Consider the following 22,490-nt stretch of genomic DNA (forward strand, 5'->3'; position numbering starts at 1 on the left):
CCTACAAGCCCTGTGAGGCCCCCAACGGCTCCGCCCACTGCCGTTTCCCGCCCCGCCCCCAGGCCGCAGGCTTTTGCCTAGGTCTTCAGAGGAAGTGGCTGCAGTGCCGCGCCTCTTTCACTTCGGACACAGGGGTGGAGGTAGGAGGAGCCTTGGCGGGAAGGCTAGGGCCGCTTCTCTAGCCTGCGCGGTCATTCCTCGTCTCTGTGGTCAGAGAGGGGGTGGAACCCAGCCATAGGGCGAGAACCGGGTGGGGCACCCCTTACCCGGACTCCGCCTTCCGCCCCAACTCCGCCTTCCATCCCCCCTGGGGAGGGGTGGGGGTGTGGGGATCCTGGGCTGTGGCGAAGTCACTGAAGCTTCAGCCCCGGTGCAAAGCGGACGGACACGCCTGGTGCCCCGGGGAGGGGCGTCACAAGGCGGAGGAGAAGCAGTAAGAGGAGGTGGAAGGGAAGAGACAGCCTCTTAAGACCTCTCCAGGCTCTGACCTCAGGGGCTAAGGGACTATCTGGAGGGGGAAGCCAGTTTCCTCCACCTGGGCTGCCTGAAGAGGCCACGACCCTGGACAATCCTAAGCCAACTGATCCAAGGGCCCCAGCACCACTCCAGGGACCTAAAGCAACAGTCTCAGGGACCACTTCAAGGTTTCCAGTTGCCTAGACAACGAGCCCTGGGTCGAAGCAACAGCCCTTCCAGCATCTGCCCGCAACTGCAGCCTTGGGCAATAGTCCCAGCCCTCAGCCTGCCCACCAGTCCAAGTGACATGCCGGTGCTTTCTACTCCACGATCCTCGAGGGTAACCACGCTGAAGCGCACAGCTGTGGTCCTGGCCCTCACAGCCTATGGAGTCCACAAAATCTACCCTCTAGTACGTCAGTGTCTGACTCCTGCCAGAGGCCCTCAGGTACCAACTGGGGAGCCCATGCAAGAAGCCTCTGGGGCCACAGCAGCCAGGGCTGGCATGAACCGGGTATTCCTGCAGCGGCTCCTGGTGCTCCTGAGGCTGCTGTTCCCCCGAGTCTTGTGCCGGGAAACAGGGCTGCTGGCCCTGCATTCTGCTGCTCTGGTAAGCCGAACTTTCCTGTCTGTGTATGTGGCCCGCTTGGACGGCAGACTGGCCCGCTGCATTGTACGCAAGGACCCACGGGCCTTTAGCTGGCAACTGCTGCAGTGGCTCCTCATCGCCCTTCCTGCCACTTTCATCAACAGTGCCATCCGCTACCTAGAGGGCCAGCTGGCTCTGTCTTTCCGAAGCCGTCTAGTTGCTCATGCCTACAGCCTCTACTTCTCCCAGCAGACTTACTACCGAGTAAGCAACATGGATGGACGTCTTCGAAACCCTGACCAATCTCTGACGGAGGATGTGGTAGCCTTTGCTGCCTCTGTAGCCCACCTGTATTCCAACCTGACCAAGCCGCTCCTGGACGTGGCTGTGACATCCTACACTCTCCTTCGAGCTGCCCGCTCCAGAGGAGCTGGCACAGCCTGGCCCTCAGCCATCGCTGGCCTGGTGGTGTTCCTAACAGCCAACGTGCTTCGAGCCTTCTCTCCCAAGTTTGGGGAGCTGGTGGCAGAGGAGGCCCGGCGGAAGGGAGAACTGCGCTACATGCACTCCCGAGTGGTGGCCAACTCAGAGGAAATTGCCTTCTACGGGGGCCATGAGGTGGGGCAGGTTGAAATGCTACTTATATGGGAGAGGGGGTGGCTGGAAGACCCATGGCAGCCAGCTCTAAGCAGTAGGGAAAGCCTAAGGCCTGCTCAGGCTGATGTTAAAGTTGTGATTAGGCACTGGAACAAGCTCAGGGGTAGGCCTTTGATGGCTATAGTCTTAAGGTGCTGAAATGGAGAAATGGCACCACTGGGTGGGAACTTCCCTGTGCTGGCTGCCTGCAACCTCCAGGCCACTTCTGGTTCCTTGGTGAAATTGTCTCAGACTTGCAGCTTTGGATTCTAGTGCTTTGAGATGCTACTGGTTCAGCTCACTCCAGTCTTGCAGTCAACCATTCCTGCAACCAACTGGGAGGAATTAGACTCCTACCATCTGGGAGCAGGGAAGGTAGGACACAGCCTGCTACCTAACTAACCTCTCTTGCACCTCTGGGCCCTTTGAAGGCCAGCGTCCAGCAGAGCTGGCTGCCTGGGCTGACTGGTCTTATGGGCATGACTCAGCCCAAGCAGAGGTTAACAAGCAGAGCTCAGCACAGCAGCTAGTGCTCAGGGTCAAGGCTATCAAAGCTCCAGGCATGCCTGGCTAGTGACTGACAGGCTTGGCAAGCAACCTTCCTAGCTGCCTCCCTCCCTCCCAGGAATAGGGGATGCCTGGCCCCAGCCTCTGTCAGTCTTAGGCATGAGGCCTGACAAGCTTCCCCCTCCCCATGCCCTTCTGCCCAGATCCCAGCCACTCTATGAGGTAGGGAGAGCTGTCAGACACTGGGAAAGACTACTTCAGGCCAGTACAGGCTTTATTCTGTGGCAGCCCCTCCCCTTCCTTAGGCTTGTGGTTGCAGCTGCCTCAGGCCTTATTCTGGCAACTAGTTTCGGTTCCCCAGTGCTTGGGGCGAGGGAGGGACACAAAAGCACCCATTTCTTGAAAGTCTGTGTGTGCTTCCTGGGTCAGGTAGCCACTTGCCCCAGGACCTTGGCTCCTTGGCTCCATACCATATAGAGAATCAGGCTTGTCTTTGACTTTCAGAAAGGATTTGTCTCTACATTCTGTAAAGAGAGTATCTCTGGTCCAGGTCAGGTTTCAGATTAGGAGAAAATGTGCCTCACCCTCACTATAACCCCTCTCCCATTCTCTTCTCCTGCATACCAGGCTGCAGGGCCTTGGCAAGCAGCCAGAGCCTTGGGTGAGGCACTTGGCACAATATCCATAGCTACACCATCAGCCTTAGCTGGCACTGCTACCATCTCAATGCACAAACCTAGATTACCAGGGTTCTGCAAGGTGGTTTACTCATTTTAGGAATAAGAGGCTGGGTTTGAAAGCTGGGCTATATGAGCAGGCCTAGGCAGAGCGTGCAAAAGAAAGGACATGGTATTTAGAAAGACTTCCTCTGGGCTAGCTTTAGGAAATAGCACATTCAACAATAGAGTTCTCTTGCTGGACCCAGAGACCTTGTGTACACCCTTGGTCTGCTTGTCTAAGCTGTATGAAATGATGGGCTACCATGGTGAGTTGACTGCCCTTGATTGGCACATGTCCCACTCTAGTCCCAGTTAACAGTTTATGACAGAAGGGAACTAACTGGCTGGCTGGATGGTAGGCAAACAGCAGGGTATTATATTCTTGCTAGAATTTCAGACAGTGCGCATGCATGTGTACACATACATATGTATACAACCTCCTGTTGAAAGAACTAAGTAAGTCCTAAATCAGCTTTATTTGTAAGAATCTGGTTATCAGACTGAGGCAGGAGGATGACTGTGAGTTCATTCATGGTCTACATAATGAGTTTCTCAGCACAGAGTGAGGCTGTCTCAAAAATAACAAAAAGGCCAGGCATGGTGGTGCACACCTGTAATCCCAGCATTTGGGAAGCAGAGACAGGGAAATTGCCACAAATTTGAGGTTGGCTCTGGTCTACATAAAGCATCCCAGACCAGCCAGGGCTATATAATGAGACCCTGTCACAAATATATAAAAAAACAGAAGTCTGGTTCTCTAGGGCTGGAAATAAGCTCAGTGGTAGAGTGTTTACCTAACATGCTCAAGGCCTACAATGTCCAAGGACCTAAATTCTAGCCACCATACCTCAAACCAAAATGAAAATCTGGTTCTCTTAACAGCCGAGCCCATTCAGTCCACATTCCTACACTGCTTGCTACCTCCAGGCAGTATGAACTTGGGCAGGTCACTTTGTCTCTCTCTCTCTCTCTTTCCATGTCCTGCAATAGACATGAGAATATACACAATGAGTGTATGGCAGCAAAATGGAGAAAGAAGTGAAAACACTTGACAACCAGTGTCATGCTGGGCATGGGGGTAGGGGCAGAGCAATTTGAAACACCACAGTCACCTTGTCATGAATACTTCCCAATACTTCTAGACTCCTCCGAGGCCTGTCTGACTGCAGCTGCCACCAGACTTGAGAGTATATTTACTTGTTTTGGTGGGAAAATTCAGTGTAATTTTCTCACAGAAAAGAGTCCTGGAAAAGTAGCAGGAAATGGAGCCTAAGCAGATGAGACTACTGAGTTTTACAAAACCAAGAGCTTAATCATTTGCTCTCCCATGCTGCACTTTGCTTAGTTCAAGGTAGAAAAACTATTGCTCATGATTTCTGGAGTGGAGAGGCATTAGGAGGGAGCCCAAAGAAATGGGGTCAGCAGAAGATGAAAGGCAACTGCCCTCGGGGGCCTGGATCCAGAAACTGCCCAGGCAGGATACAGAGAGGAAAGCAGTGAATGTCCCAACCACAGCAGTAATTGAGAGGATAGGAGCTGCCCCATAACATCAGGCAGTCCCTTACCATCACCCCTATTTGAGACTTGGCCCCACCACAAATATACTCTTGAATCCCCTGGCCTTGTGGCCATCAAATAGCTTAGCATGTTTGTGGGCCATACTTGGGGACTCTCACCATTACCTTCCAGGAGTTGTCACAAGACTGTTGGATGTCTATTGCCCTTGCAGGTGGAACTGGCACTACTACAACACTCTTATCAAGACCTGGCTTCACAGATCAACCTTATCCTGCTGGAACGCCTATGGTATGTCATGCTGGAACAGTTCCTCATGAAATATGTGTGGAGTGCATCTGGCCTGCTCATGGTAGCTGTCCCCATCATTACAGCAACCGGCTATGCAGAGTCAGGTAAGAACCAAGGATCCAGGGACCAGAGCTCAGCCATCCCATTTTTCCCTTCTATGTGGGTACACTGAGATCCTATTGGCCTTAAGATTATTAGAAGCCAGATATTCCTCAGAGCTCTTAGCTGCCATGCATGCATCTCAGGGTCCTTGGTGCCAAGAAGACACCATAGACTTGGGAACTCCACATACCACTTTTCCACATGTGTGTACCCTTTACCCACCTGTCCTCAGCCTAATTTTAACTGGAGATAAGCATAGAAAATGGCTTGGGTAAATCCCTTCATGACTCAGCCTTGGTTTCTTCCAATACATGGTTCTTACAAATTGCAAGGCCTTTGTAGGGAGTAGGAAGCCTGCCCTACCTGTCACTTTGGTGGTGGTCAGGTTGTCTTTATTTCTGTTTGTTCCTCTATTGGTTTGCAAATTATTCATTCAACTTTTAGTGATTGCCCTTGAAAAGGTGAACACGCATTTCTTGAAAGTCTCCTTATGTTAATCAATAGCTCACCTCCTCCTAAGCCTTAGAATGGTTTACCTGGAGAAGCAACCCCTATGACACCTGTCCTTACAACCCAGCCTGAAGTTTTGTGAGGGATTTTTCTTTTTGTTTGTTTTGTTTGTGTGTTTTGATTTTTGAGAGAAGGCCTCTTATAGCCTAGGCTAACCGTGAACTCAGTATGTAACTGAGTGTGACTGTGAATTGTTGATTCTCCTACCCATTTCCTGAGTGCTGGAGATTACTAGTGAGTGCCAGCACACCTGATTATCATGTGCTTTCAATCTCTATTATGGCTTTGTGTGATGTGTGTAAACTCACCCATATGGATACTGATATCTCTGCTCAGCATTCCCTTCCTTCAGTCATCCTTCCTGATAGACATTTTTAGAAGTTAACTCTTGCTTTTTGTGGTTTGTTTTGATTTGAAATGGAGTCTCTCTTTGTACCCCAGACTACCCTTGAACATCCTCCTGCCTCAGCCTCTGAAGTGCTAGGATTACACTGTGCCTGGTTAAAAAGTTCTTTTGGTAAGGGTATCATAAGGTCTTTTGATTTTTTTTGGGGGGGAGGTTTTGTTTTTTTGTTGTTTTTTTTTTGTTGTTTTTTTTTTGTTGTTGTTGTTGGGTTTTTTGTTTGTTTGTTTGTTTGTTTGTTTTTGTTTTTCAAGACAGGGTTCTCTGTGTAACAGTCCTGGCTGTTCTGGAACTTACTTTGTAGACCAGGCTGGCCTCGAACTCAGAGAGATCTGCCTGCCTCTGCCTCCTGAGTACTGGATTAAAGGCATACACCACCACTACCTGGCTTCATGGGGTCTTTTTCAATTAACTTGCCTGAAAATATCTTTCACTCTTTTTTGAAATCTTTTACTCTTATTCCTGAACTAGTTAGGTTAAGCATAAAAATTTAGTGGACAGTTAATTTATTCCAGTCATTTCACAAAATTTCATTGTCTTCTCCCTTCTTGCATAGCTGTTAATTTTTTTTGTTAGTTTAATTATTAGTACCATGCATTTTCTCTCTAGATACCTTTATCATTTTCTTTCTTTTTGTATTCTTCAGCTTTAGTGAAATGTGTTTAGGTGTGAGTTTCTGCTTCTCCTGCATCAGACTTGTATTTCCTTCAAATATGCCTGCTTTTCTCTTTTTTTTAATATTATGTATATAGATAGGTGTTTTGCCACCATGTATGTTTGTGTACCTAATGCATGCCTGGTGCCTGCAGAAGCCAGAAGAGGGCATCAGATCCCCTGGAACTGGAGTTACAGACAATTGTAAGCTCCAAACCTAGGTCCTCTGTAAGAACAATGTCTTGGTCACTGTTCTATTGCTGTGAAGAAACATCATGACCAAGGCAACTTATAAGAGAAAGCATTTAATTGGGGGCTTGCTTATAGTTTCAGAGGGTGAGTCCATGACCATCATGATGGAGAACATGGTAACAGACAAGCAAGCATAACACTGGAGCAGTAGCTGAGAACTTACATCTTATCCACAAATTGGAGGCAGAGAGCCAGAGAGACTGGGCCTGTCATGGGCTTTTGAAACCTCAAAGCCCACTCCCACCCTCCCTAACACACCTCCTCCAAAAGGCCCATACTTCCTATTCCTTCCCAAAACAGTTCCAACTGAGGACCAAGCATTCAGAAATATGAGCTTATGGGCGCCATGTTCATTCAAACAACCACAAGCAACAATAGCAGCTCTTAACCAATGAGCCATATTTAGGCTTTTCAGCTTCTCTGTCTTTCTTTTTGCATAATAACTCTCCAGGTCACCTGTTGTTTTTCTTTCAGTCATGTCCAACTTGAATTTTTTAAAGCATTTAACTATTTCTTCCTACCTTTATGTGCTATGCCTTATTCCTCTCCAAAGTACTACCTCTCTGTGTATGCCACTTCTTTGTGTGATTTTTTTTCTCCCTCACCTTTTATGGTGAGATGAATGAGGGTATAGATATGGCAAGTGATGTTCCAAGTACTTCAAAGAAAGCCTTAGAGGGAAGGAAGCCACCTTACCACTGGGGATGATTTTAGATAAGCTTTGTTTTGCTGTCCTGCAGTGGTAGCCCCAGGGCTGGAAAGGGTGTGAGATTGCAGTATCTTGTCTGCCAAGCCTAACGCCAAAGATCCTAGGATGTTCTGCCTCTAGAAAGTGCTAGCTGCTGCCAGAATGTCATGGCCACAAAGACTTGTCCCTTCCTTTGTCTCACTGACAAAGGAAAAGCTTTGGAAAGAAGGGCTAATGTCTCTGCTGCCTACTGTAGCAATGTCTTTAAAGACACAGTAGAAAGGAGGATATTTAAAGAATTTTTTTAGATTTATTTATTTATTATGTATACAGACGAGGGCACCAGATCTCATTACAGATGCTGGGAATTGAACTCAGGACCTCTGGAAGAGCAGCCAGTGCTCTTAACCTCTGAGCCATCTCTCCAGCCCAAAAGGGGGATATTTAGATTTAGCTCACCACAACTTTAGTGCATTAATTTTCCTTTCCCCATTTCCTGGGCCAGGCCCCAAAGGCATCCATCCTGTTCCCTTTCAAACTTGAACTTTTCTGAGCTGACTCTTTGTACCTTTTCCTCCCTGACCAACTCCAGCCATTAATCCACTTGAGGGTCATATATCCTGGTTACCTCTTCCCACAGCTTCACCTACCAGAGCCCTGGTCCTTTGATGACTCCTCAGTGGGCACTCATTATTTATCCATCTGCACCCCCTCTTGGAGCTGGCTTCTTCCGTGTTTCCCACCACATTTCCTGGTTCCATGTGTAAAAACCTTGCTCTGGGGCTGGCAAGATGGATCAGCAGATAAAGGTGCTTTCCCTGAAAACCTGGTGATCTGTTTGATTTCTGGAGCCCACATAAAAGAGGAAAGAGAAGGGAGATGGCTTAGAGGTTAAGAGCACTGGGTGCTCTTCCAGAGGACCCAGGTTCAATACCTAGTACCCACATGGCAGCTCACAACTGTCTGTAACTCCAGTTCTAGGGAATCTGACACCCTCACACAGACATACATACAGGAAAAACACCAATGCACATGAAATAAAAAGAGATAAATTATTTTTTTTAAGTGGAGAGAACCCACGCCACAAAGTTGTCCTCTGACCCCTACATGTATGCTGTTGTACATGTGTGCCCACATATTACATGTACATATACATGCATACACATATCACTAATAATAATAATAATAATAATAATAATAATAATAATTTATTAAAGCCTTGCTCCTCTGTGGGTCATAAGGTCATGAAAGTCAAAACTGTCAACTATGGAGACTTTAAGGGCATGGTCATGGGATGTAAACAGTGGCCAAAAAAGCAGGTTTAGACAGGGGTGATTCTTGTAAGAAATCATCAGAGATATCCATTGACAGGAGGTTAGAAACCAAAGAGTAGAATGTAAGGGAGAATGTGGGGGACTGCAAAGTCAAGAGGAGAAAAGTCACACTTAAGAAACAAAGCTCAGGGTTGGGGATTTAGCTCAGTCATAGAGCACTTGCCTAGCAAGTGCAAGGCCCTGGGTTCGATCCTCATCTCCAAAAACACAGAAAGAAAGAAAGAAAGAAAGAAAGAAAGAGAGAGAGAGAGAGAGAGAGAGAGAGAGAGAGAGAGAGAAAGAAAGAAAGAAAGAAAGAAAGAAAGAAAGAAAGCTCAGTGGGAGCTGAATGGAGAAATCTAGATGTTCAGCAAGAAGGACTGATAAGGTACCCAACAGAAAGTAGAGGCATTCTAGGTGATAGGAGCTTTATTAAGAAATGAAACTGGATGCCTGGTGGCTCATTTTTTTTTCATTTTGTGTATGTGGAGGGCAAGTATGTGCATGTGAATACAGATGCCTTAAGAGGCCAGAAGCATTGAATCCCTTAGAGCAGGAGTGACAGGCAGTTGGAAGCTACCCAACATGGGTTTTGGGACTCAAACTCAGATCCTCTGCTTTTAACCACTGAGCCATCTCTCCACCTCCTTAATAGATGTTATTTAGATATGATTAGCAGACCATTCAATTCAGGCTTTTTAAAAATATACCTCAAGCCAGCACACCTTTTATCCCAACATTGAAGACAGAGACAGATGGATCTCTGTGAGTTTGAGGCCAACCTGGCCTACAGAGCAAGTTCCAGGACAGCCAAAGCTCCACAGAGAAACCATGTCTCAAAAAACTAAAATAAAATATATCAGGTTTTTTTTTTTTTTAACAATTGTGTAATCATGACCATTATCTAAGTCCAGAGCATTTTGATTACCTCTAAAGGAAACTCCAGATCCATTATCAGTCACTCCTAATCTTCTGTCACTCAGCCCCTGGCATCCTCTAATCTGCCTTCTACCTCTATGGATTTGTTTATTCCAGACATTGCATAGAAATGGAATCATATGGTATGTGACCTTTGCTGTCTGGCTTCTTTCAGTGAACATAATTGTTTCAAGGTTCATCTATGTTGGAAGTGAACCAGTCCTTCATTCCCTCTTATGGCTGACTAATATTTCATTGTATGCATATACCACAATTTCTCTTTCTGTTCTTTTGAGACAGGCATGTGTCATCATATCTGACTTATTATAAATGCTTTTTAACTATATATTCATTGTATGTAATGGTAGGTTTCATAAAGATGTGTTTGTTTGATTGTTTGTTTGTTTGTTTGTTTTGTTTGTTTGTTTCTGAGCCAGGGTCTCACTATGTAGCTCTGGCTGTCCTGGAACTCACTATATAAACCAGGCTGGCCTCTGCCTCCCAAGTGCTAGGATAAAAGGCATGCATTACTATGCTCAGCTTTCATAAAGACATTTTCATTCAACTATATCATGCACTCTAACCAGATTCACCTCTGTTACATTCTCCTGTCTTTCTCCCTGCCCCTGTTAGCCTCCCTTTTCATAAATTTTAGAGAACATGATATTTGTCTGAGTCCAGTGTGTTTTGCTTAGTATGTTGATTTCCAGTTATATCCATTTTCTAGCAAATGACATAATCTCAATTTCTTTATGGTTGAATAAAACTCCATTTTATATATGTACCACATTTTCATTATCTATTCATCTATTGATGGACATCTAGGCTGATTGCATTTCTTGGCTGTTGTGAATAGTGCATCAATAAACATGGATGTGCAAGTATCTCTATGGTATGCTGACTTAGAGTTCTTTAGGTGTTTGTCCAGGAGTGGTACAGATACGTCATATGGAAGTTCTATTTTCAGTTTTTAAGGATCCTCCACACTGATTGACATAGCAGCTGCACCCATTTATATTCCTGCACAAAAAAGGGAAAGAGATTCACCTTTCCCTACATCCTCCCAGCATTTGCTGTCATTCCTTTTTCTGTAAGTTTATGTTTGGTTTTTGAACTCACTCTGTAGTCCAGGCTGGCCTCAAACTCACAGAGATCCGCCTGCCTCTGCCTTCCAAGTGCTGGGATTAAAGGCATGCACCACCACCACCTGGCAGACTTTTTGTTTTTAAGACAGGGTTCTCACTTTGTATCTCTGGTGGGCCTGGAACTTGATGGTAGCCATCCTGTATAGGATGATGGAATTTGGTATACCTTTTACTTCCATTTCCCTGGTAGCTAGGGTGTTCAACATTTTTCTTTATTTTTTATATATTATTTATTGTGTGTACATGTATATGATGTGGTAGACACATGCCATACAGAATGTATGTGTGTGTGTGTGTGTGTGTGTGTGTGTGTGTGTAACTGAATTGCTTGTTGTTTTGTTTTGTTTGGTATATAATTTTGCTGTATTTAGACAGGGTCTTACTATGTAGCTTTGGCTGGTCTGGCGCTCACTTTGTAGACCAGGATGGCCTTAAAATCATAGAAATCCACCTGCCTCTAGCTCCCAAATGCTGAAATTAAAGGTGTGTGCCACTATGCCCAGCATGCGTTTTTTTTTTTTTTTTTTGAGTCAGGATCTCATGTAGCTAAGGCTGGCCTGGAATTCACTATGTAGCCAAGGAGGGCATTCAACTTCTGATCCTCATCTTCATCTTCCCAAGTGCTGGGGTTTCAAGAGTGTATCCTCATACCAAGGTACAAAAGGTATTTGATTCATTTAGAATTGTTCTGTATAGGACAAGAGATAGGGATCTAGTTTTGTTCTTCTACAATATACACGTCAATGTCTTCATCCATTACCAAACAGGCTAATTGTTTCCACCTTTTGGCTATTATGAATATCACTACTTTGAACATTCCATACAAGATTCTGTGTGAACTCATGTTTTTGTTTCTCCTGGCTATATAGCTAGGAGAGGAATTCCTAGGTCATTTGGAAATTCACTGTTTAACTTTGTAAGGAACGGCCAAGTGCTGTTCCATTTTCATCTCCTCCAGCCATGGGTGGGGTCCTACTTCTCACCTGGCCAATGTCTGCTCTTATCTTCCATTGCTCCAGCTTCCCTAGTCAGGATGACATATTTACTTATTTATTATAGTAGTAGGATGGGGAAGTACTCTTATTGCTACACACATGTAGAAGTCAGAAGACAACTTTTAGGAGTTAGTTCTCAACTTCCACTATATAGATCCTGGGGGTCAAACTTGGGTCATCAGGCTTGGTGGCAAGCACCTTTACCAGCTGAGCCACCTCACCAGCCCACCTTATTGCTCTTTATATATCTTTAATTTTTTTGAGAAAATGTTCAACACTATTGGCCCTGAACTTGAGGCAATCCTCCTTCCTCAGCCTTCAGAGTACTGAGATTATAGGTGTGTGCTACCACACCTGGGGTGTGTGTGTGTGTGTGTGTGTGTGTGTGTGTGTGTGTGTATGTGTGTGTGTGTGTATACTTTAAATCTTTTTTATAATATTTATTTATTTATTATGTATACAGTGTTCTGCCTGAATATATGCCTGCAGACCAGAAGAGGGCACCAGATCTTACTATAGATGGTTGTGAGCCACCATGTGGTTGCTGGGAATTGAACTGAGGACCTCTGGAAGAGCAGCCAGTGCCCTTAACCGCTGAGTCATCTCTCCAGCCCAGCATAATATATATATATATAAAAACTTGCCAGCTTTGTGAACTCAAGATCCTCCTGCCTCCACAACCAAATGCTGGATTGCTCTGGGCTAAGAAAAATTTTAGAGGACTATACCTTTACTAGCCATGTGGTTTACAAGTATTCTTTCCCAGTCTATATTGTTGCCTTTACACTTTGCTGATGATGTCCCTCAGTGCTCAAAGTATTTATTTTGAAGTTCAGGTTGATCTGTTTTTCTTTAACTACTTGTGTTTCTAGCTCACAGTTAAGAAATCAAATCTAAGAAAAAGTTTTACCCATTTTCTCCTGTGAGTCAGTCAGTTTTTATTTACGCTGTGAGGTGGAGAACACATGTGTTTCTGTACATCTATCATAAAATGGTATGCACAATGCTCATCTTTTCCATGGTGGCTCTGTGACTTTCCACTGTCTCTCCTACCCCCAACTTTGGTTTGTAGACTCAGAAGCCATGAAGAAGGCAGCCTTGGAAATGAAGGAGGAGGAGCTGGTTAGTGAGCGCACAGAAGCCTTCACCATTGCCCGAAACCTCCTCACAGCTGCTGCAGATGCCACCGAGAGGATCATGTCATCCTACAAGGAGGTAACTCCAGGGCAGCTCCTACCCTGCCTGCTCTCCCACTCCCAAACTAGTTGAAGTTGAGACCATGTCACCCTCCTTATAGGTGACAGAGCTGGCTGGCTACACAGCCAGAGTGTATGAGATGTTCCAGGTATTCGAAGATGTTCAACACTGTCGTTTTAAGAGGACTGGGGATCTAGAGGAGGCTCAGGCTAGGCCTGGGGCCATGGTACAGTCTGGTGTCCATGTAGAAAGGCCCCTGAAGATCCAAGGTAAGGTACCCTCGGTGTAGAGTGCTTCCTCTGCCTTCCTACCCACTGCTTTGTCTCTTCACATTACCACCTCAACACTCAAGGACCCCTGTATATCCTGTCTCATCCACTCAGCACTCATTGCCAGAAAGGTCATTGAAAACTAGATCACTTGGGAGGGGGCTGCTGGCTCAGCAGCCTGCATTCTCCAAGCACTGGCTACCAGTTTGGCTGCTGACACACCCTCCCAAGTATGTTGGTCTGGGTTACCAGTTAAGACAGACAGGGTTATGGACTCTCAGTGCTGGGTATCGTATACCCACACAGATATATCAAGGCAGTGAGGTATGTGGATATATGTATGTAGTTCAGTAGTAGAGTGCTTGCCTAACAAAAATAAGACCTTGGGTTCATTTCCCAACACTGCAATAAAAACAAAGGGTTGCATGGCTAGGGATATAGCTCAGTTAGTGTTTGCCTAGCATACACAAGGCCCTTGGTTCAATCCATACTACCACATAAAACTGGCATGATGGTGTCAAGTTTAGCATTCTGTCTAAAATTAAATAAATGAATAAGTAAATAAAATATTTACATTCATAGTGATGGCTAATGCCTGTAATCCCAGCACTTTGGAGGCTGAGGCAGGATTGCTGCATATTCAAGGCCAGTGGGAGCTTTAGTATAAGCCCCTGTTTCAAAAAGAAACAGAAAAAAAAAAAGAAGTAAAGGCAGAGTGCAAGCACAAAAGAAATCCCAGCCAGATGCCAGTTCATAGGAGTCAGGGTACTGCAGCAGTGGAGCTCAGGCATTGTAGCTGATCTTACAATGTTGCCAAGAGGGGTTGTCACAGAGTACCCACTCAGTGCCTCAGATTCTAGAGGACCAAAAGGTGGCAACTTAGGGCATGCTACTTGACTCTGGGGTTATCAACTTGTTGGAAGACCTTGTTTTTCCATGGGGCCCTGGACCACACCATACCACCATACTATTTGAGAACCTAGGGCCTACTATTGAGGTAGGTTAAGCCTGTGCCAAGGGAGCAGGGGTGAGCATCAGGGTACAGGAAAGCAAAAAAAATGCTGTGCTCCTATCCTTCCATGCCTTCTCTCTACAGGCCAGGTGGTAGATGTGGAGCAGGGGATCATCTGTGAGAACATCCCCATCATCACACCCACAGGAGAGGTGGTGGTGGCCAGCCTCAACATCAGGGTAGGTCAAGTGGAGGAGCATGCCCAACCTGAAGTGCTAACCAGTCTGGGCCAAGTAGCTGGGGACAGGGTACACTTCCCAGTTTATCTGGCCACCTGCATCTGTGAACCCTAACCCTTGGCATCTCACTTAGCTGTGCTAGCAGTGACATTGTCCCCAGGTCTACGTGGCAGATAGGCCAAGGTCAAGCTGAGAGACTAACGTGTCTCTGACCAGAAGTTCTAAAGCAATAATGTGAGTGCTGATAAAAGAGACTAACAATTACCAGAGTTATCCAAGGGTTACCAAAGGACTCCTGGTTTTATCATTTGTTCATCCCTTCAGCTTCCCTGAACTCTGGGCTATTAGAAACCAAAGATAAATCAGAGACTGGGATGCCCTTAAAAATTACCCACCGCTTGGTGTGGTGGTGCACACCTTTAATCCCAGCGCTCAAAAGGCAGAGGCAGGCAGATCTCTGTGAGTTCAAGGCCAGCCTGGTCTACAGAGTGAGATCCAGGACAGCCAGAGCTATGTAGTGAGACCCTGTCTCAAAAAAAAAAAAAAAGCAACTAACTAAATAAATAAATTTAAAGAGTCTCTAGTTAGACTCTGATGCAGAGTACAATAAACACCACCAAAGGTTGATCATCATTTGATAAGAGGAAGCCCAGTGAAGCTTTTCCTCAAAGCATAGGAGGTAGATAGGTGGACACAACTTGAGTTAGAAGCTAAGGGACAAAGGGACCTGGGCCTGCAATGTCCCAGCAAGGGAGGAAGCTAGAAAAATGAAAGAGGAAGTAGAATATCAGGCCCCTGCCTTCACTGAGGGGTTGGCTGAGCCTGGAGAGGAAGAAGAAGGGCAAGATCCTAGAAAGCCAGTTGAGGCAGTGTACATACAGCACATGTCCCTTCCCTAAACAGCATAACATAATGGTATGGTCCCTGATGGACCCAAGGTAGGTAGTTTCCTGCCTTGCCCAAGGAAGCAAAGATACTGCAGCCTGGGTGAACAGATTGAATCTGAATGGAGAGCAAGGAATCAGGTGGAAGAGTAGGGCTGGGACCCTAAGGGACCCTGAAACCCTCTTGCCACTCCTATCCTCCAGAACCAACTGTCCTATGCTAGTGAGTGTCCTAGGGCTGCCCTAAACAAGCCCCCTGGACTGGGCAGCATTATCACCAGAAATGGACTTCTTCCATATTCTGGAGGCCAGAAGTCTAGCTTCAAGGACTAAGGTGGATTCCTTCTTGAAGAGAATATGCACCCCAGGCCTTTCCTGACTTCTAGTTCACTCACAGTCCTTAATGTTCCTGGTTTTCTGGGGTGTCACCCTACTCTCTGCCTCTATCCTCACACACATACACACCCCTCTGTGTGTGTCTATTTGAATCTTACTTCTTTGTAAGGACCCCAGCCATGTTGGATTTAACCCACTCTCCTCCAGTATGCCTTAGTGTTCATTTAGCTAATTTCATGTGTAATGGCAGGTCCCACTCTGAGACAATAGGACATAGTACTTCAGATAAATTCTGGGTACACAGGTCAACCTATCACATTGCTTAAGGTAAATCAAAGGCCAGAACCTGGATCTTCCAGGGAGCCCCATGCAGCAACACCCTTATCACTTGCAGATAAGGAAACACCTACACTGAAAAGGAAGGGACTGAGGATAGTAGTGCTGGGGATGGTCATGCCATGTCTACTGCAGGGTGCTGTGCCTCCTCTGTGACCCATTCTCTCTGACTAGCTAACAGTGACACTAAATGGACTAACCCCTCCTTCCTGCTAATGCTGCCAGAACTCCAGTGCTCAGCTCCTCTGGGGTCTAAAGGTCAATGAGGCCCCTGTGTTTGGCTTGTGCTATCAAGGCATGTTAGGGCCTTAGGGGACAGGATCAAGTCTTGTCCATTCCCTTATATCCTAGACCTGGCATTCAACTGAGGCTCTGCATACTGGACCCCATCCTTGTGGCCTTGTAGTCACTTGCCAAGAAATCAAGAGTGGACTTGGTATGGTAGCACACACTTAAAATCTCAGCCCTTGGGATTCTAAGGCAGGAAGATTGAGTTCCAGACCAGCCTGAGCAACAGAGCAAGACCCTTCCCACATGCCAGCCTTATATATAGGAAGCTAGCTTGCTTGCTTTTCTTCCTTCCTTCCTATCTTTCTTTCTTTCTTTCTTTCTTTCTTTCTTTCTTTCTTTCTTTCTTTCTTTTTTGAGACAGGATCTCATGTAATTCAAGTTGGTCTTGAACTTACTGTGTAGCCAAGGATTTAAGTTGAATTGAACTTGAACTTATGATCTTGCTGTTTATACCTCTCAAGTGCTAGCATTACATGCATACATGGTTTATGTGGTACTAAGGATTGAACCCGTGGTCTGTGTGTGCTCAGTAAGCACCCTACCAACTGAGCTGCATCCCCATCCCAGATATAGAAAGCTTTATTGAGACTGGGAAGGAGGCCACAGTGATTCAGGGTATGGGGAAAGAGACTGAAGCTCTGGATGCCATGCCCTGATTCTTCCACAGGTGGAAGAAGGCATGCACCTGCTCATCACAGGCCCCAATGGCTGTGGCAAGAGCTCACTGTTCCGAATCCTGGGTGGACTCTGGCCCACATACAGTGGTGTGCTCTATAAGCCCCCACCCCAGCGCATGTTCTATATCCCTCAGAGGTGAGTAAACCCATTCCCTGTCTTCTCCACCTTTTCACATCTCTGCAGCCGGAGAGTCTGCCTCTTGGGAGAAGATGCCAAGATATTATACCAGATCCCAATAGTCAGGAGCACAAACTAGTCCCATCCATTTCAGATCAGGATGGTGGTTCTTACACTCATGCCCACAAATGGGGGTGGTACACATCCTTGTGTCCATGCATATAGGTGAGTATATGGACATGTTAGCTGGGGGAGTACCTGGGTATGGTATGTCAACAGTTGGAAACCTTTGTGGCCACAGCCACTCTGGAGCCTACTAAGGCACAGAGCACTGCTGGGAAACAGAGCTACCTTGCCCCAGTGGACACGTAGCTTTCCCATAGGCCCTACATGTCCGTGGGCTCCTTGCGTGACCAAGTGATCTATCCTGATTCTGCGGAGGATATGCGGAGGAAGGGCTGTTCGGAGCAGCAGCTGGAAGCCATCCTGGGCATCGTGCATCTCCGCCACATCCTGCAACGGGAGGGAGGTAGGGACAGGGCATGGGGTCACACACCAGTCACCCTTTGTCCCAAGACTTTAATGGGGAACCTGTTGCCAACCTACCTCTGGCCTCTTCCCCTAATCACAGGGACATGAGTTACCTCAGCATCCAGGAGTTCAAAGTGCCTGCCAGAGAGAAAGGGTAAACAGGTTGCTTGGGTGCCAGGAAAAGGGACTTGTACCAGAGCACTTGCCTCATTGGCTACCTAGGAAACCCTCTGTCAAAAAAAAAAAAAAAAAGAACAACAAGAGCATAGGACAATCACCGTGTTAGGGAGCCAGATGATGGCAGGATAGGTTACAAGGTTACAACTGGGGCTTGGGGTACAAAGATATTGGCTGCCTCTGTGAGATACTGGAAGCTCTGAGGCTTTAGGTAACCAATTGATAAGATCAGTTTTGCATTTGAGCAAGCTGACCCTTCTGTAGGTAGGGTAAGATGGACAGGTATATGTTTCTGTTTGCACAGAGGCTTGGAATGTGAGTGAAGGGCAGAGTCATGGATGACTCTGAGGAAAGCCCCCAAGAGGGAGGGACAAGTGGCTAAAGAAAGTGTTTTTGAGAATAGAAAGCTTATTGAGGGACATCTCCTGCAGTGCCCTGTGGTTGCTCTGAATGACTAGTACCTGTAGCCAACAAGTGCAACCTCTTAGGACTGAATTCAACTCTGAATAACAGTACCATGCTAGTCCCCATAATGGCTCAAGTCATTTACAGGTTTATTCCACTGTGCTGTAAATCCCAAAAGAAAAAAGCCACAGTTTGGGGGGCAGAAAAGTTCACTATAGGCTGTAGGGATACAAACTCTTATACCAAGTTATGATGCTGTGCGTGACTTCCATTCCTGAAGTCACCGTATTACCAATATAACTGCTGTAGCCATCACATCCAGTCCCAGGCTGTAGGAAGGAGGAAGTGGTGAAGGACAAAGACAAAGGATACTTGCCTTCTGTCTTCCCAGGAAGGTTCCGTGGGTACTATATGTATGACAGTGGCTAGAATTAGCACCATGGTTACCATTCACAAGAGGACAAGCTAAAATGTTCCACATGCCCTAAAGAAACTTCTAGTCATATAGAAACATAGGGTAGATGATAGGAGAGGAAATGCCACTTCTACCACACAGTCCTGACAAGTCACCCTCCTCACATGCTCACTCAGTCCTCTATGCCAGCATAGTAGCAACAGGCCATGAGATATGACCCAATTCCTCTGGTGAGGAGCCTCTGTTCTGGGGAGAACACTCTAACCATCTCTGGTGCTCTTTGTCCTCAACATCTGCTGCCTGCTGAGGGCAATGTTAACAGGTTCTTCATTGTCAACCCATTAGGTATCCTGGGGCTGCCATGACTAAGTGCTACAGACTCACAGGCTTCAACAGAGAACTTTGTTTTCTGGCGTTCTGGAGACAAATTTGGGTATGGCAAAGTTAGCTCCTTCAGAGACTATGAGGAAGAACACATCAAGGGACTCTACTCAGCTGGTAGCCAGCCAACTTTTCACTGTGTGTCTTCACATGTTTTCTCTATACATGTCTCTGTGTTTAAATGTCCATTCTCTATAAAGGCAGCAGTCACACTTGATTAGGGTCCACCCTCTTGACCTCAACCTGAGCACATCTGGAAAGACCCTCTCTCTAAATCCTTCTGGAGGTAGGACTGCAGCATATTTTATGTGGGAAAGACAGTTCTTGTTCCAAGTCTTTTAGTTATTAGTGTTATAGGCAGATGAGGACACAGAGCAGAAGTCTGCAGCTGGACAAGTTCAGCCAGGGTCAAAGTGCTCTGGCTTTCCATCAGCCTCACTTAACCCTGGTCCTACCTGACTCTCACTGGGTATCTGTTGAATTGAGCTGAGACCCTCACCTCCTGCCCAGGTTGGGAGGCTGTATGTGACTGGAAGGACATCCTATCTGGAGGTGAGAAGCAGAGGATTGGCATGGCCCGCATGTTCTACCACAGGTGAGCACTGCAGTGTCTTTCAAGGACATTTAGTGATTTGGATCCAACAAGGGAGGGAAAATGGGTGCTCCCAGTAGGAGGAAGACAACTACATGGAGGAGCCTCACCTCTCATCCCAGTACAACAGGGCCATGGTTCACAAATGGCTGGCCATGGGCTGGAAGTTGGACAGTGGTGGGAAATCCACAGCTTTTCTCTTCCCCCATTCCTACCCTAAGGCCAAAGTATGCCCTCCTGGATGAGTGCACTAGTGCTGTGAGCATTGATGTGGAAGGCAAGATCTTCCAAGCAGCCAAAGATGCTGGTATCGCACTACTGTCCATCACCCATCGGCCCTCCCTATGGTAGGTGCTCTTGGGAGTTGTGAGTAGGGCTGTCACCTGAGGTAGGAAAGCAGCTGTGACAGCCTTCCATTTCTCTCCTGCTCAGGAAGTACCACACACACTTGCTGCAGTTTGATGGGGAGGGAGGCTGGAAGTTTGAGAAGCTGGATTCTGCAGCCCGCCTGAGCCTGACTGAGGAGAAGCAGCGCCTGGAGCAACAGCTGGCAGGCATCCCCAAGATGCAGGGGCGCCTTCAGGAGCTCTGCCAGATCCTTGGCGAGGTTGCAGCCCCAGTTCAGCCCTTAGTCCCAGGTGTCCCCACTTGACTGGGGACCTTGTCCCCAGCCCCTACCCTTCTCCAGGCTCTCGGATCATATGAAGGAAGCTGCAGCTCTCACCCTCCCTTCACTGCCCTGCATGCCTTCCTCCTTCCTAGCCAATTGCCTGCCTTCTCTAAAGATCCCACTCTTGAGCAAGTGGATATGAATGAGGACACTCTGCTTCTTCCTGCTCCCATCCCACCTTCACCCTGAGATCTGCTCCATGTACTGTGCCCTGTTAGGGTAATGTGTCCTTTACTTTTCTCTGAGGAGTAGTGGAGGGTTTGGAAGACCCTAGTACTGACCCTATACCAGTATGGCTGAGCCATAGGAAGTAAACAGGAGCTGCCACCTTACTGCCAGCAACCAGAATGTTTGGCAAGCCTCGTGGTTGTGAAACCCAAGTCCTCATTGTTCCTTTGATCCATCCCTTTGTTGCCATTTCTTTGGGTGGCCAGCCAATGCCCCTGTCCCATAGGACACCCCCTCATAGAAACAGCCAAATGGGTCATAGGATCAGACAAGGCCCAAAGTGTGCCCTTCCCCATGTTAACCCCCAGAACAGTACAGTGTTCCTCCTGAACCATGAGAAAAGTGTAGCCCTGGCCTTCCCACTCCTCCAGCTTCTACAACCTAATTTATTGGACTCCCAGTTTATAGCTGTCTGAATTGCCAACGTGAGCACCCTGCCAGCACAGGAGGTGACTGGGTGGTCCCTTTGGTCTGCCCAGCCTCTGGTGCCAAACCTGGCCCCTCACCAGCCTACACTGCCAGTTGCCACTGGGGGTGCCCTCTGCCGGCTAGGCAGGAGTGAGGGCACAATGTTCCCAGCTCAGTGCCAAAGAGGGGTCAGAGGAGGTGCTGTGTCTGCTAAGCCAGCCCTCACCAAGAGGGGGACCCCACACACACTGCCGCTGTGTGCCTTTCCTGGGCTCTCAGCCCTCTGGCTGGGTGTTTCCCTCAGCCCCCTCAGTAAAAACCTCTGGAAAGTACACTCCTGCCTCCTGGACTTGGTGTCTGGTAGAAGTTCTGGGGAGTAAGCTAGGCATGGTGGCATACGTCTTTAACCTCAGCACTGGGGGCAGGGGGCAGAGGCAGGTGGGTCTCTATGAGTTCAAGGCCAGCCTGGTCCACATAGTGAGTTCCAGGACAGACAGGACTACATAGTGAGACCCTGTCTCAACAAACAAACAAACCCCAGGACTCAGGAGACAGAGGCAGACAGGATAGGGAGGGGTTGCCATGGGCAGCTTTAGTAAAGCTAAGCTGAGTTCCCATACTGCCCAGCATTCCCACCCTTGTGTTATACCAAGAGAACCAAGAACAGCCATTCAGACAGAAACCCATGATATAGATTCTACACAATATTCACAGAAGCCTGAGTGCCCACAGATGGACAAATGTGGCATATCCATACAGTAGAATATTATTTGGCCATAAATGGTAGTGAAGCAGTGACACATGCTACAACATGCACAGACCTTAAAGACATGATACTGACAAAGAAACCAGACACTAATGTCCAAGAATTATATGATTTCATTTAAATGAAATTATCCAGAACAGACAAATCCATAGCAACACAAAGCAAATGGACAGGTGCAAGGGCTGGGGAGTTGGAAGAATGGATATGGGAAGAGATTGTTTAATTAGTACAAGGTTCTTTGGGGGGAAAGTGATGAAAATGTTCTGGAAAAACAAAGGTAATGGTTGTATAATATTGCAAATTTACAAAACACAGCTGAACCGTGTACTTCAAAGAGACTTCTGTGAATTTCTCCACAAAACAAGTGGATAATAGATGGGTATAAATAGACAGATACATAGATTGCTATTAAGATAGATAAATAAGGGATGGATTAATAGAACAATAAGTTACCCAGGCATGGTAGCTCAGGCCTATAATCTCAGCACTTAAGCTATTAAAGAGGATTGATGCAAATTTGAGGCCAGCTTGGGCTACATAGTGTATTCCAGGTAAGCTAGATCTAAGAGTTACACCCTTTCCCAGAAAGCCAAAAAGAAAAAACTATGATAGTAGATTCATAGATGATACAGGAAACATGACTTATAGTTAGATAATAGATGGTAGATAGAATGATAGAGAGAAAGAGATAGTGTTCTTTGCTTTTCTGTTAAACATTATGACCCACCAGGCAGTGGTGACACATGCCTTTAACCCTAGCACTTGGGAGGCAGAGACAGGCGGATCTCTGAGTTCAAGGCCAGCCTGTTCTACAGAGCAAGTTCCAGGGTACAACAGCCAGGGTTACACAGAGAAATCTTATCTTGATAAACTTAAAAAAAGTATTCTGAGCAAAGCAACTTTGAGGGAAGGGTTTATTTGGCTT

General features: G+C 46.7%; 1 protein-coding gene across 2 annotated transcripts; it reads left to right on the forward strand.

Annotated features, from left to right (window-relative positions):
* Positions 1–28: 28 nt before the first annotated feature.
* On the forward strand, positions 29–21,224 carry Abcd1 (ATP binding cassette subfamily D member 1). Of its 2 annotated transcripts, XM_036174251.1 has the most exons (10): positions 30–1,663; positions 4,637–4,817; positions 12,766–12,908; positions 12,991–13,159; positions 14,256–14,350; positions 16,865–17,010; positions 17,376–17,521; positions 19,412–19,496; positions 19,715–19,840; positions 19,926–21,133. In XM_036174251.1, exons 1-10 carry the CDS (start codon positions 764–766, stop codon positions 20,143–20,145), a joined length of 2,211 nt encoding a protein of 736 aa, XP_036030144.1. In that variant the 5' UTR covers positions 30–763; the 3' UTR covers positions 20,146–21,133. The 2 variants fall into 2 exon arrangements, with proteins under 2 accessions (XP_036030145.1, XP_036030144.1); XM_036174252.1 differs by lacking the exons at positions 12,991–13,159; positions 14,256–14,350 and having other exon boundaries at positions 29–1,663; positions 19,926–21,224.
* The last annotated feature ends 1,266 nt before the right edge of the window (positions 21,225–22,490 follow it).

The sequence above is a fragment of the Onychomys torridus genome, chromosome X (genome assembly GCF_903995425.1).
Source record: "Onychomys torridus chromosome X, mOncTor1.1, whole genome shotgun sequence".
In the NCBI taxonomy this organism is placed as follows: domain Eukaryota; kingdom Metazoa; phylum Chordata; class Mammalia; order Rodentia; family Cricetidae; genus Onychomys; species Onychomys torridus.